General features: G+C 40.0%; 1 protein-coding gene across 1 annotated transcript; it reads left to right on the top strand.

Annotated features, from left to right (window-relative positions):
- Nucleotides 1-1,844: 1,844 nt before the first annotated feature.
- MMD (monocyte to macrophage differentiation-associated) lies at nt 1,845-11,733 on the top strand (the record flags this gene model as incomplete). The annotated part of the gene is made up of 6 exons (XM_009075432.1): nt 1,845-1,926; nt 8,156-8,316; nt 9,107-9,181; nt 9,567-9,668; nt 10,022-10,091; nt 11,046-11,733. Coding segments are annotated over 6 exons (691 nt in total), but the record flags the coding sequence as incomplete, so codon positions are not given.
- Nucleotides 11,734-15,801: the final 4,068 nt, after the last annotated feature.

The following is a 15,801-nucleotide window of genomic DNA, read 5'->3' as shown; positions in this document are numbered from 1 at the left end:
TCAGAGAAATGTAGTAATATTCCAGATGTAATCAGTGAAAAGTTTCCCATGACTTTGAATTTATGGCATTGGGTAAGGGCAGTGTAAGCCTGGTCACTCACTGAGCCAACAGATGCTTTTATTTTTAAATGTTTTCCTAACTTGGAAGTAGAACTGAGTAAACTAGATGTTCCATCTTTAGAAGATGCTGAGATGGTCCTCAGCAGCTGTTGAAGACCTGTAAGCACTGGGCAATGAAATAATTTCCAAATGTTCTGCAAGCCTGTGTATGAGAGGACAGTGACATTGACCTCTTGGAGATGAGAGCAAGATGCCATCTGTCACTGACAAAGGAATTGCATTTTTAACCACATATTAACTCCTGTGGAGTTATTAATTTGCTAACAACCATTTATACTCAGTGTCTATGAATTAAATTTGAATTTCTCTTATCCTTTGTATTAGTAACAGTTAAAACTGTTTCTTGAAATTTGGAGAGAGATCATAGCATTGTGTTATTTTATTCAATCCTGTTGCATTCTCATATATTGGTTTAGAGAAAAAATGGTTTACAAATCACTTAATAAATCAGCCAAGAAAACTAAGTGTCTTAGAAACCAAGAAAACTAAGTGTCTTATACTCAAACTATAAGATTTGGGTTGGAATTTTTTGGTTGGTTGGTTGTTTTGCTTTGGTTTGAGGTTGGCCAATATTTTATGGATGTCATAAAATAGGACTTGTTTTGACTTAAACCAGTAGAGGCATGGGATAGGACCAAAGTTTGTCTGACAAGCTTTTTGTATAAATTTAGCTAACAAAGCTGCTCTCAGTTCTGAACATATGCTGTGTTTGTTGTGAATCTGTTCCTGGCTTGTTGGATACCTTACTAATTGTCAATGCGGAGTGAGTAAACTGGAATTATTAGTGAAAGAGAATCACTTTTCTAGGACAATCAGCTGTGCTGAGATAGACAGATACTGGAGCAGTTCATAGCTTTAATTTGAGTGGTTGCATATAGGTGTGTGTTGCCTTCTACAGGTGCTTCAACACAGATTTAAATTGTGTAGTTTCACAGAAACAACTCAAGTGTTTGGGGGTTTCAGTGTCGTTAAAGGAAGATTGGCACGTTCTTCCAAAGCTTTCTCAGGCTTCATCATATTCAGTTTGGCTTGCACAGGCTGTGTTTGGTGTGGTTGTTTTTTTGTTAGGTAATGTTTGAAAATTCTTAGAGAAAAAGGTGGAATGTCCGTGGTAACCCCCTGAGATTTTTCTTCTTCAGAGCTGACCATTAGTCTCCTTTCATCCCTGTGTAGCTTGGATCTTAGTCGCAGGCACAAGATAGGATTAACCTTAAAGAAAATTTGAGCCGTCTAATGCTCCAAACACAAGTATTGCTTATTATAAGAATCAAGGTCAGTGTTCAAGTTGGTTTATTCCGAGGTGTTACAGAACTGGAAGATTGCTGTGGTTTGAAGAACTTCTGAAAAGAAGAGTAACCTTCGGCAGCTATGATGAAATCCACTCTTCAAGAGTAATTTGAATCCATATTATCTAATTTAAATAGGAATTAGTTTATTCTTCATCTGACCAAGCTATCAGAAAAGAGAGAGTCTGACTGCTGTATGTGAAGTCTTGATTAAAGCCACTGTGATCATCCACTGTGTCAGGCAGTCACAGAGAATTATTTAACATGTGCTTCAGGTATGAGAATTTAACCTAGGAGAACTTAGAGTTTAACTAACAGTTACTTTGAACATGTCTGTGCTTATATTTCTTAATGCTACTCGGTTGGAGGTGTTCCTTCAGGACACTTCAAGAGATGGTTTATTAACTTTCCTAAAAATACCCCTTAATTATTCAACAGGTTCATGAACCACCCAGCTCCAGCCAACAGCCGCTACAAACCCACTTGCTATGAACATGCTGCTAACTGTTACACACATGCAGTAAGTACAGGTCTATTTTATTTTTTCTTTTTTTTTTTTAAATTAACCAGAGGTTTCAGTCAATTTTTTGTGGCTAAATGCTTTACCTTTGCCCTCTCTGGTTTTGTGCATGTAAGCTTTAGCTATAACAGTCCAGAAAATGAGATGGTTGGTAATGACTAGTTCCTGTTCTGAATCTCTAGGAGCTCCAGATGCTTCATGAGATTCCTTTTCACCAAAGTTACATGTCTTTAACTAGATATTTTTACTCTGTCCCAGTCAAAGGATGTCTATGGTAAAAGGAATATAGGCTACTACTAGTTAGCCTTGCAAGGTGGATTTCCCAGTTCTGTGCTGACATATTTATATGCAAATTGTATACTGCAAGTACAAGAAAACTTTATTCATGTTACAAGTGGAAACCTTCATCAGCCTATGATGTGGGTATGAGCTAGAGAACCTAGAATGGCTTAGTTCTCGTACTTAATATCTGTGCATCGATTTGTTGAGAAATCTGATTTGCAGGAGGCACTAAATATGCTGACAGCTAAGGACTGATTCTAGATTTGAATATGTGATATATACATACAAAATAAGGAAAGTGTCCCACTCCCTTTTTTTTTTTCTTTCTTTTAGGAATTGGGAAGTTTAATTTGCTGTCTGGCACTTGGAAAAGGACTTAAAATGTGTCTGTTTTTTAAGGCAGCATTTGCCCTTTTATAAAAGCAGCTTGTGCTTCTCCTCAATCCCTTGTTTAGCTCCAAACATGGGAAGTATGTTTGACTTTGCCCTCAGTCTCTTGTCTCCAGTGTGTCTGAGTGAGCTGCAGATATGAAAGCTCAAGGTAGTGCCCAGGATTCTGCAGTTCTAGAAGCAGCTCTGTTCTTAAGGATTCTGTGTGTATAAATACTCAACACACAGCTCTGTGGTGCTGGCACAAACAGCATCGCCGTGGTTTACATCTAGCAAAGCTAACTGAAGCTTATGTGTTCTTAAGCCAAGGGTCTCATGTACAACATTATGTAAATATATGCTTATTTGTCTAGGGAATGAAGCAACATTCTGCAAGGTAGCACAAATATGTAGTTTATCTCATAACCCTTGTGCAAATCTTGTTTACCCTGGCCAAAAAGTTAGATTTCAAAATATCTGGCAGAATTTGCTGTGCTCCTTAGCAATTTTAGCCCTCATCTAGTTGAAAAACAGGCATGTCTTATTCCTGCCTGTTAGCAGAAACTTACAGCTGAGATTTATCTGTATCTTCTAGTGTGCTGCAGTCTGTGGTAAAGTTGTCTGATTACTTTCTGAACAAACTACATACTAAAACCCACCATGAACTGTTAAAATAAAGTTGTATGCAATAACTAACTTAATCCAAATTTAAAGCCTTGAAATGACAATCTAAGCTGGGAAAGCACAGTGGAAAAAGCTGTGTGTGTGTGTGTTTGCTTCTCCTCTGTGTTACAAACTTAGTAAATGTTAAGTGGTCAAATGGCTGAGTTTTTACCACTGGATTGTAATGTGAGTTTTCAATTAGACACTGATGAGTCTAAAAAACAATGGTTTAACAGTGGTTTTCTATAGGTTGTTTTTTTCCCAAACCTTTATTTATAATTCAGGAGACAGTCAGCTTGTACTTTATGAGCATGGCTGTACTCTGCAATAGGTATCCATCTGGTTTTTGACTGACAGATACACAGGGGTCAGTTTAGGCAGCTGCTTAGTGAAAAAAATAAAACCAAATGAAAAACCCCAGTGATAAATAAATGAGGGTACAGGATCCCAAGCACAGCTTTTTGGTACAATACTAAAAGATAACTTCGTGTGGCATAGTAAGGTATCTTCAAATTTGTAACTAGTGAAGCTATTTAAAATGTCTGGATTTCTTTTTTAGTTTTAAATGAAGCACTGACTTGCCTTCAGACACTAGGAGACAGGAAGAGTGGCTAAGTAGCTGAAAACAGAGACAGAAAAGTCTGCTGTGTTTAGAAGAACAGGAAGGAAACAGTGCATGAGAGAAGCAAGGGCTGTTAGAATTTGAGAGGTAAGGTCTAAGTCTGAGGGCAGGGATGGCTCTTTCATCATGAAACTTTCCTAGTGTATGTAAGGTTTTTCAGACAAAAGATATGCCCTATTGTGTTAAAAATGTAAGGATTTAGACATGGCTTACTTTATATTGCTCTAAAAGTTTCTTCTAACTAACTGCCTTAAAAGGAGAAAATATTCTTAAAATAAGTTACAGTCACTGTTCCAGGCTGGGTCTGTGCAGTGCATGGGAAAATAGTAGTATATTTAAAAAATGAGACTTGGAGCATTGTGCAGGCTGTCTGCCATGGAAAGAGAGACCATCAACATTTGAACTGGACTCTTCTGATGAAAATGTCTCCATTCCACCTGACTGATGGAGGCAGTTTCTCTGCCCCCTGTATGTTGCACAGTCTAAGTTGTCTATGACCATCACACTCCCTGACACTTGTCTTCTTACTTGAGAGGGGAAAATTGATGAGTAGGGAGAGACTTGACTTCAGGACTGCACCCCTGGAGCAGGCAGCTGGAGATGAGCACAGTCCTTCATGGTTCCCTTGAAGTGTCATGTGTATTTTTGGCAGCGTTGTTGGTCTTTCTGTTGTCTTTCTTTCCAAAGAGGGAGCATATAGACCGTCTTTGTTTCCTTCCCAATGAAAGGCAGGCGAGATTGCAGCAATAACACCATACTTTGCTGCATCAAATGGCATTGTTGCTGACTACATGATGTGCATAGCCTTGTGTGCAAAGAAATTACCTTAATTTTCCATGAATATTCAAAAGCAAAATTTCTGACAGATTTTTCGACCTCTCTGTGGGAGGGTTTTCATCCCTTTCTGTTGTCTACAGAAAGAATACAGATAGCATACTGAGTGGCATCTTAAGCAACCCCAGAGAGATGGAAGATACCAGATACTTTGCTGTAAGTTGGTAACCAGAGAGTGTAATTTCCCTGATCAGGTTCACAGCTTAATGTTTTAGCCTCTTTCTTCATGCCTTGAGGTTTTTTGCAGTGACTGCTCATTGTGACAGTAGAGCTTGTGGTTATTAGCTTCCCAAAATACATCACACTTGTGTCCAAGCTTCTTCTTAAATATTCCTGCCTATACCTGTGAATTAGTGTATTTTAATCCTTTGTCTTCCCTCTTATTGCAAAGGGGCTTTAACTTCATGCCCTCATTTTGTTCTGGCATTTTTTCTAGAAAACTTAGGCAGCTGTTATCTTCTCTCTTGTTCTTTAAATCTCTCTTTCTGCCCCACTTTTGATGCAGCCAGGATTGAACAAGGTGCTAAAATGAGGAAATTGAAGTATCATAGTTCTGGCTTTGTTCACAGCACATAAAGTTACTGGGTTTGATATCCTGATTGGAAGTGTTACAGTTCATGATGAAATAAGCAAAGTTTTGGTGACTTGTAGCTAGGGTGTTTTACCAGGAATCTTGGCAACTTGGAAATGCTCTGTCATTGCTGTACAGTGACACAGCACAACCACGCTCATTCCCTTAGTTCTTAATCTCTGACTACTTGTTTGGTAAATACCTCTCCTTTTAAAGGGCTGATTGATTGCTTCTCCATTGTACAGACTGGAGATTAAAATGCAGTTCTTGTGTAAGAGGTTCTTTTTCAAATGAACATGGGAAAATCTGCCTTGTTTTGTCAACTAAAGTTTTCTATTTTTATTGTAAGATGGATGAAGCCCATTGTGCCATATGTTATCTGTCATGGCATTAGTATCTAAAGAACTGTTATCCAGTTGGCTGGAACAGCAAGCTATCGTTTCTGGATTTAGTATTTAATGTAGCTTTTTTTTGATCCAAAGAAGCAGCAATAAAACATCTCTTGTTTAGTCTGACTGTTCCCATGGTGCCTGTCAGGCACAGAGGGGAATGTGTTTCCAAATAGAATAATTAGAAAAAACAATCAGTCCTCCTCATGGGATATAGTGCAGTTCCCTGTGAGAAGTAGAATTGTTCTTCAGAGCCAGAACAAGGCAGGAAAGGGATTAATTCAGGTCTTCACTCATGTGCTCATTTTTAACTGTAGTCTTCATTCTGAAGGTGCAAACAAAGACGTGATAAGAAAATTGCTTATTTGTTTTAATCCTATACCTTTATGTACAATAATTGCAGGAAAAAGGGATTGACATCAAACTTTGGTCCAATTGAGCATCACATGTCACAGTTTAACTTGTGTGATATTTCTTTTAGCAGATGTGTCTGTGTAAGAAAGGCAAGTTACTCTGTGTAATAGCTACATCTTGTTTCCAAAGAGAGCTTCCTTCCTATAAAATGGTCTCTATCAGAGTCTCTGAGCACTGCATCCCTAGGCTGTTAGTAAGGAATTAGTAGGATTTGCTATTTTACCTAGTATTTGTGGGTGCATAATCTCTCTAAAACCTTTTAGTTCTTTCAAATTTAATCGAAACTGCAATTTGCACTAGAAATTGGGAAGGAAGCTGATGAATGTGGCTACAGCAGAACTGCACAGCTTACAGAAACATGGCTCCAGCACTGTTTCTGGAGCTGAGTATCCTCCTGTCTCCTGCAAAAAACTAAATTAAACTGTCACATCTAATCAGTTCTTTGCTGTCTCAAGGGCTTCAGCCACACTTTAAACTGTGTGTCATATGTGGAAAACAGGAGTGACTGATCTCCTGAGGAGTGACACACTTCAACCTTTCTCGAACTTGGGGGTTGTCCAGGATGTGTGTATGGAAACTTACAGTTTGTGATAAATGAGAAGCCAGACTGGGAAGCTATTTCTGGCACGAAGTCAGCTTCCATAGTCTTGTTACAAAACTCTGAAAGCGTTTTCACGTCTGTCCCCAGTGCTGTGGATATAGCAAATCCATACTTTTCATTTCCATGGTTGTGGATATAGCAAATCCATACTTTTAATTTCCATGGCTCTACAGCTTTTGGCATAAATGTGCTAAATTTTGCAAAACACAAGACAGAATAATAGTAATGAAGCTACAGCTGATGTACTCCAAAGTCAGAAGGAAAAGCCACTTATTTTTTGTTGTTAACTCTCTGGGTCAGCCAGCTCCTTTTCAGATCCATTTGCTTTGCTCTGCATCCTCTGCACTGCAGCAGTGGTTAGAGTCGCAATTTCTTCTGCTCTGTCAGTAGCTAAAGGACAGACAGTGCAGACTAGACCACAGCTTTGCACTCTGAGCTAGCAAACCTGTAATGCAAAGTGGCAAGATTTGTTTAAACATTGTTTGATCCTGGCTTTATTGTTTAGCATATGAGACTTGGATTAAATGAAGCACATTTGCAATTCAAGTGAATGAATTAGTGTTTTAAGGCATACTGTAGGGCCTGGAGGGAAACTTGTGCAGCATTTTTAACTTAGAAAATTGGCAAAGATATTCCTTGATAGTGGAAAGAGATGGGTAGAAATGTCTGAAATAGTGGATTCTTTAGGTACCTGTTAGACATGGGGGTGTTTGGGTTATTTCCTCCTTCCCCCCTTCTCTTTTTTCCCGAAGGAGATAAAGGTACACAATATAATCTATTCTAGCTTTAGATGTGTATGAAGCCTGAAGGCCAGTTGGATGCTGCATGCAAGCATGGCAGTTCCATCATGGTGTTCAAACAGTGCTTGTTTTGGAAGATGTGAATTAAAGATGCTGGAGAGGGAGGTGGGAAGAAAAACAAACTTGGATATGCTGCATTAAAACAGCATCTTTGTGCATTTAGAATCTGTTCATAAGAGAAGTTTGCAGCTAATTTATGATAGATAAATCCCAAGCTCTGCAAAACTATTGCTTAATTGTCTCAACTGCACGCTGCTAAATGCTTTGTTTTTTCATTTGGGATTCAAGTTTGTTTTGGTTTCTCTTGTGCTCTGCTTCTGTGCACAAGAGATGGCTTAGATCCAAGTCTAGAGTAAGATCAACAGTTTTCAAACATGAAGCAGAACATGAAAATAAAACTATGACCAAGACTTAGCAAATTGTTTTGCCTGATTTTTGTGTCATGCCTAGAGGAGCAGTAACCTAGGCTGATCCCATGGGAGGAGGAATTTAGCATAAAAGGGTATAAGTGATGCCTGAGACATTGTCCAAGTCTCGATGCTGTGGTGTCAACTCACAACTAAATAACAAACTTTCTCTGGCTGGGACAAGCCATATGGAATTACTGCAGTTACAGCTGCCTGCTGGTGCTGCTCTGTGAGTGGTACCAGGGAAAGGCTTAACACTGGCCTTTTGCTTTCCTAGTTCCTCATTGTTCCTGCAATTGTGGGCAGTGCCCTTCTCCACCGGCTCTCTGACGATCGATGGGAGAAGATAACAGCATGGATGTATGGAATGGGGCTCTGTGCCCTCTTCATCGTCTCCACAGTATTTCATATCATTTCTTGGAAAAAGAGTCACTTAAGGTATCAGTGTAAGATGCTTTGCTTTCATGTCCTGTGGTGTTTTTCCATTGTGTTTCTCAGGCAAAACTGATTTCACAGCAGGCTAGAGTGATACTTCCTACTGAATCATGAAAAACCACCCTTGATTCTGTTGGAAGAATAGTGAGCCAAGCTCATCTACAAATGAACTTCAATGTCTGTTGCTTTTTCACAAAGAGAATATGTGTTTTTCTAGGCCCTAGTGGCTCTTAATCAAGAAGCAGAATGAGAAAAACATAACCTAAGTAGATGATGGACAATATCCCACTGCAGAAATGAGAACTGTCTGGGACAATGGCATGCTTAAATGCTTTGAGGAACACAGAGTTTGCCAAGAGAATTGTAACACGATACACAGCTAACCAGCAGAAAGGTTTCCTTGGGAGCAAGGCAGCAATAGCAAGGCTAAAATGTGATTTATTCTGTATTTTATATTTTTTGAGTCCCATTATGACCCCTTGTGTACTTCTGGGCCATAAATTGATTGGATTTAGCTGGTGGTCACTAAATAGTAACGGTTTCTGGATTAGGCAGAGTTGATGTGACAGCTCTGCCTCCTTGCCAGAGAGCAGGATACATGATGGGGTGAGGAAGGGGAAGGGAATGGAGGAGTGCTCAGCTCTTAGGTGTCTTGCTTCTTCCACGTGGTTTTAAGAGATGATGGAGCTGATGATATTTTCCCCAAAGTAATTCCAAAGTGCATCAGGAAAATGAGAGGATACAAAAATCTCAGCAAAATCTGTCATGGTGACTTTGTTCTCTCTCTCACTAGGACAATGGAGCATTGCTTTCACATGTGTGACAGGATGATGATCTACATCTTTATTGCAGCTTCATATGCACCATGGTAAGAATTCACAATTAAAGTTTTTTCCAATGGAAACGGTTTGTCACTGCAGCTTTCCAAAATCTATAGGTACCTTTCTAGTCGCAATTGACCACATTCTGCATTGTGACAGGCAATGTAATGTAATCTCCTGGGACTTGCTGAATAGAAAATAATGTTAGAAAACATCAAAAAGTAATTTGTTTATATTCCACATAGCCCAGTTGATGCTTCTGTCCCATCAATGCAAACACTTTCTGCCTCTCTGTGGATAGACTGTCCCAGTGTCTGCTCCCCACCATGCCAAAGTTAGAGCTCTGAATGTGTATTTGTTTTGTGTCACTATTTATTTATTTTGCATCTGTTCATTCATTACTTTTGTCTCTTGAAATATTTGCACCTTCAGGTTAAATCTCCGTGAGCTTGGCCCTCTGGCATCTCACATGCGATGGTTCATCTGGCTGATGGCTGCTGGGGGAACCATTTATGTATTTCTCTACCATGAAAAGTAAGAATTATTCTTTGCACTTAACTTTAAACTGAAAAGTCTAAGTTGTCTCAGTGTTTTATTCTCACTAGTACTTAATGCAAGCGTAGTCATCTAGGCAGGATGTAGAGAAGGTATTGCCTGCAGCTGTACAATGCAGAGATAGATATTAGTTTTAATTTTGTCATATAGTTTTAATTTTGTCATATAGGGTTAGGGTTGGGTTAGGGTTAGGTTTCCCTGCATGGAAAACTTTTTGAGTAGTTTAATTGGACCCATGCTAACATAAAATATAAAATACTGTTTTTACTGTTGGAGGAAATGTTCATCTTCTTGTTCACCTCCTGAAATGACTCAAATGGTTCTTGTTTTAGGTATAAGATCATTGAGCTCCTTTTCTATCTAGCCATGGGATTTTCTCCTGCTCTGGTAGTGACATCCATGGTAAGGAATGTGACTATTAACATTACAGACAAACAAACTTGCCTTTTATAACTAGCTTCAGTTCCAGTGCAGCTCTCTGTCTTCTGAAAAGATGTTCATTTTAGTCCACCATCATTGTAAATATTCTTTGCAGAAGAACCAAACACAGTCAGTTGTTTTGGTATTTATCACTGAAACATTTCAATGACATGCTGCCTTGTTTTGTTGGATCTGGGCTGCAGTGTGTAGATAAACATGGGTTTCTGGGTGCATCTGTAATGCATCCTACTCTGTCTTGTCCACTTCAAAACTTATTTATAGTTACACATTTTAAATTATATTGATTAAACCTTTCTGCTGCTGACATAAATCTGACACCTTCTCAAGTTAATGCCTTAACTGTTCCATGTGGATGCTGTGCTATTCCAAAACCTTGCTGATGTTTCATCCAGCTAGTAGGAGTTGCATTAAACTCACACTTGCACAGAGCAACATGGTTTTCTTTCTCTCCTTGTTTGTCTGCTCTGCTAATGAGCATGGAGCAACCCATCAGACTTGTCTTAGTTCTTGAGTTATCCCAATATAACTTCCATAGTGCTACTGGGACATAGCATATAAATACATTATTATGTATTTCACAAAGTATGATGTAAACATACTGGGTATACACTTGTCCATCAGTCCTGTCTTCTGAGCTATGGCAGCCAGTTCCTTTCCTTAGGGGGAAAAGCACTTTGTATTTTGTATATTTGCCTCCTTTCTCAGGCATTGGAATAGTTTGCCCAGGGAGATGGTGGAATCGCCATCCCTGGAGGTGTTTAAGATGTACCTGGATCTGGTGCTGAGTGATGTGGTTTAGGGGTTACAGTGGTAGTGCTGGTGGATGGTCGGACTTGATGATCTTAAAGGTATCTTCCAACCTTGATGATTCTGTGATGGACACCCCAGCCCTGACCTGTCCTTGTTCACTGACAGACCAACACGGATGGACTGCAGGAGGTTGCCTGGGGAGGTTTGATCTATTGCCTGGGTGTGGTGTTCTTCAAGAGTGATGGAGTCATCCCCTTTGCCCATGCCATCTGGCACGTGTTTGTGGCCACAGCAGCTGCTGTCCATTACTATGCCATCTGGAAGTACCTTTACAGAAGTCCTGCAGACATAATTCGTCACTTATGAGATAGATATATAAAAATAATCTGCACTTGGCCTCTGTAACAGTATTATTTGACATAAGGAATTTGAGGGAATTGGAAAATTGCACAGCAAAACTGCACTGACTTTGGTTGTTCTGTGAACACAATTACTGTTAACGGATGTTTGTGTCCTGCCATTGCCCATCACATGGCAAGTGCTGTAAATAATCAAGATACTGTACTGCAGTACCAAGAGTCCATTCCATGTCAGCAGAACTGGCTACCTGATGTTTACAAACAAATTTTGTATTCTAGTTTAATTTTACAATTTTTAACTACGTGAATTTTTCTAAATTAGCGATTCAAGTGGTGAAGTCAGTGCAATAGTGAAAACCTTAAAGCTCCTGATTTGGAATTGTTTTTTTTCACCTTTCCACTAGTCATATCTTAAACATGAATCACAAATAATCTGCTTTTACCACCCATTATCTTGGTATAATGTGACTTTTATAGAAACTTTTTGTGTTTTTTGTAAACTTTACAAAAGTACATTTGTTGAACTGAAGACACACAACTGTCATCTATGCAGCTACTCATGTTGCAAAATCTTGCAAGAAACAGTTACATTCCATATTTTGTCCTGACAAGCAAACATTGTACCTCTTCTTCCAAGCCTGTGTTACAGGTATAATGGTAATAACCACTTTGACAAACTAAAATCTAAATGTGATTCTGCTGAGTTCTAACATGATAGCATCCTGCTGATCTATAGTACCACTGAAGCAGACCTTAATTTGGCTTTATTCATGGTGGAGATGAAGTGCTTTAAAAGGAATAGTTAAGATGATTTTCTCCTTAAGATTCCCAGTTGTACTCAGTGCTGCCCAGCAGCAGTTGGGGTGAAGGTGGATGTACCAAGGGCGGGCAGCTGATGTTCCCTGTCCAAACCAGAGTCAGTCATTTCTCCCGGATATGTACACACATACCAGTGTTGTAACATTAAGGCTTGGATTTCCAAAGGGATTTAACCTGACCAACAGAATCAGTTCCCACCCGTTGGGATGGTTCTGCTGGCAAATCCACATCAGGGCAGCAGGTACAGAGCATTGCTGATCACTCTGAGCTCATAGTTCTTCCCAAGCGCAGCCTTTCAGGGGGCAGAGCTTGAAGAACTTGATACAGTGTCACTTGTCATTCTGGGACTTCACACAGAGTAAAAGTGGTCTGTGTTGCTGTCTGTCTGTCCAGGAAATCCAGCTGTGGTAGCAAGTCATGGTTGTAGAACATGTGCTTTAATGACTAGAAGAGTCACTGTAATACTGTTTGTCCTGTCCCACTATGTAATGAATGTCTTATATTAAGATTGACTTTATCCTTTTTCTAATTTACTCAGTTTTTCATGTCAGTATGTAAAAACAAAACCAAAATTTGTTGCCTTTTTCAGATTTTGTTCTGGATATTGCCTGACTGCAAACAGTGACTAGTAAATAGGGATGTTTTAAAGGTCCTGTTTCATAGGTAGATTTGCCAGAGGGTTACAGATTTTAGAATATTTACATTTGTATAGGGAATTTACAAGAGGGGCAAACTTTCAATTGAAGGCACTGAAGAATTGCTGTGTGGTGGAAGCAAGTGATCAGAGTAATGGCACCACCACAGCAGACTGGTGAACTGCCCCAAAAGAGAGCAAAGGGAACAGCTGGGCAGGTAATCCCTGATGCCTCGTTTTTTTAACATTGTGTCTATTTTAATATTTTCCACTTTCTGTGAGTTCATATATTTTGTTGAAACGCAATACTGTTAAAACCACTAAAATACATGTTAAAGGTTTTCTGTAGTCAAAAGTGAAATTATTGCTTGAAAGATGTTTGTTTTAAGTTAATTTTTCATGGCATTCCTTTGGGAGTGGTTGAAATGGTTTTTAAAAGGTTTCATTTCGCCAAAAATATTTTGAATTACTGTATTCTAGTCAATATGATATTGAATGTACTAGACTAACAATAAACATTTGGTGCAATTTGGAAACTCTTGTATTCTTGCTTGTTATTTTTCCCCCCTCCAGCACTTTTGTAGGGAAGTCAGGGACTGACAGTTGCTGCTCCTGACACAAGGGTTCCTGAGCTGAAGCTGCTGACTCAAATGCCTTCTCAGTCAATGCTTTAAAAGAAAGGAAAAGGAAAGATTGCAATCCAAATTATTCCATTTGTGGTGTGGAAAAAAGTATATTTCTGTCTTAATTTTGGTCAATATTTGGAACTTGGCTGCTTTCCCTTTTGCTGTTCTGGATCAATTTTTTTATACCATTATATCTTGGGATTTTTTTTTTCAAGTTAGAGCATTGAAATACATAATTTTGATCCTATCCCTAGAGCAGAATCATTGCATAAACTATAGACAAGCTGAACTAAAAATGTTTCTGTCTGGAAAACAAGAATATCAATTAGTCTTTTCTTATTTTCCCCTCCATCTAATTATAGCTCTCCAGGCTGATTCCTCCCAGGAGAAAGGATAGTGCTTTTTCCAGTAATATTTGCTGTAATACAGAGATGTGATTTCTTTGTTGTCCTGAGGCGAATGTTTTTAAAAGCATTTGCTTCTGTATTTTCTATGCCTCTAGATTTTACAAGGGCAACAAGTAGGCAGAGTCTAAATGAAGCACCTTTAGGAGCCTTTGAAAAAATCTCCCTTAAATTTTCACAGAGGTGAAAAGCTGTTAGGAGGCACTGACTGAATGAGTGGGTTTAGCTCCAGCAGATATCTCCTTGCTGTCTGGTCTGTGGTGCTGACTTCCAGGAATGACACAGAGGTATGGTGTGACCAGACATGACATGTGGCTTCTGTGACACAGTCAGCCTCCTCTCCAGCAGGAGAGCATTCAGAGCATACCACAGGATGTTTGGATTTTGAAACACTAAAACCCAACTCACAACACCTATTGAACTTGGGAAACCCGTAGTACCTTTGGCTTTGAACAGCAGTGGTTTAGTAGTATCATAAATGCTAGAAGATTGAACATTGGTGCTGCGGGAACTCAACTGTCTTCTCAAATCAAACCTCATGCACTTGGGAAGCTCAGGGTTGGTTTAGGAAGGGAATATAGGTTTTATTTTCTTTTAAATATGAATCTTCATGTTTGAACATATTTGCATGGGAATGACTTTTGTCTTGAAGCTGATGGTGGTGCTGAGCAGCTTAATCAGCTTCTGCTAAAACACTGAAAATGGAGCTTGGAGAGACTGGGGTATTTTTAGCCCCTCCTCTGCCTGCAGGGAGGACGGACTTGCCTGCCATTCCTGATGGGCTTGTTCTGAAAAGCCTCTAACAAGGGGGATTTCACAATTCTCCCAGGCAGTTTATTTCAATGTTTCACCCTCTGCCCTAGACTTTTTTTCTGCTGCCCAAGCAGTATTTTCTTTGTGGTACTTAAAGCCTGTTACTCCTTGTCCTGTCTGTAGCAATCCAGAGAGGAGTCCTTACATGCAGCTTTTCTACGGCTGGAAACTGCCACTTATTCCCTTGCTTTCTTCTCCCCTAGATTTAAACAAACCAAATCTCTTCAATCTTGCTTCACAGCCACCTTGTTTGACAGCCAGTGGGGTGTTCCAGGGCAACTTCAGACTTTTCACCGCTGATGATGTGACATAGGGACTGACAGCCAGTGGGGTGTTCCAGGGCAATTTCAGACTTCTCACCGCTGATGATGTGACATAGGGATGAGAAATGAGTGGCATTGTGGAAGGAGGGAAGAGTGGAAGCAGGAGATGTAATACCAGGATTCAGGAGAGGTGCATTGAGTGAGAAAATGAACTCTACCCCAGGCAAAGCCAGCACTCACAGCACCCCAGGAGCATGGCTTTTCCTTCTTCTTTGCAATCTTTGTTCTATTTGTTGGTTTATTTTATTGCTGATGTGCAAGTGGGGATTTTTGTTGGATGGTGCTAGGTTCTCTGGTTTGTTGCTTGTTTGGGTTTTTTTTAACTAATTCTGTTTTTTCTTTTTGGGCTTCATTATTATTATTTACTGTTGTTGTTGTTTAGTATTCTAATGCGATTGCTCACTCATCTCCACTTCTGTTTGTTTCACATGAAGTTCCCACAGCATTTCCAGGACAATCCTATTCATCCCAGCCAGGGTGTGCTAGGCATCTCACCAGACATGCTCTTGCTTCCACCAAGCCCCAAAGCACTTGCCAAGCAGTAATTAGCTTCTCGTTTACCCCAGGGTCAGTGCTTGGTGATGCGAGCAGGGCTGAGCCTCCCCCCGGGTGACTTGGAGGCAGGCGGATGTGGCACTTGCCCTTGGTTGGCACAGGAGAGGCAGCAAGTGCTTTGTCCATAGTTTCTACTCTGGAGGAAACAAATCTGTGACCCTTCACCACAGTACTGTGCAGTGGGTGATGGGTATAAGCATACCCCTCCCCCCCTCTGGGGGACTTTTCTTCACTAAAGGTTCCACTCCCCAGCAGCAACCCCCAGCTCTGCCCTGGTAACGCTGCTGTTTGTTTGCAGCTGCGGCTGGGAATGGCCAGAAGATACTGCAAGGCTTGGAGGAAGCAACACCTACCCTTCCTACCCTCTGCGGGAGCAGAAGGTGAGGGG

The sequence above is a fragment of the Acanthisitta chloris genome, unplaced genomic scaffold, assembly GCF_000695815.1.
Source record: "Acanthisitta chloris isolate BGI_N310 unplaced genomic scaffold, ASM69581v1 scaffold27195, whole genome shotgun sequence".
In the NCBI taxonomy this organism is placed as follows: Eukaryota; Metazoa; Chordata; class Aves; order Passeriformes; family Acanthisittidae; genus Acanthisitta; species Acanthisitta chloris.
Note: the sequence above shows the minus strand (reverse complement) of the source record. Positions and strands in the feature narration are given on the sequence as shown.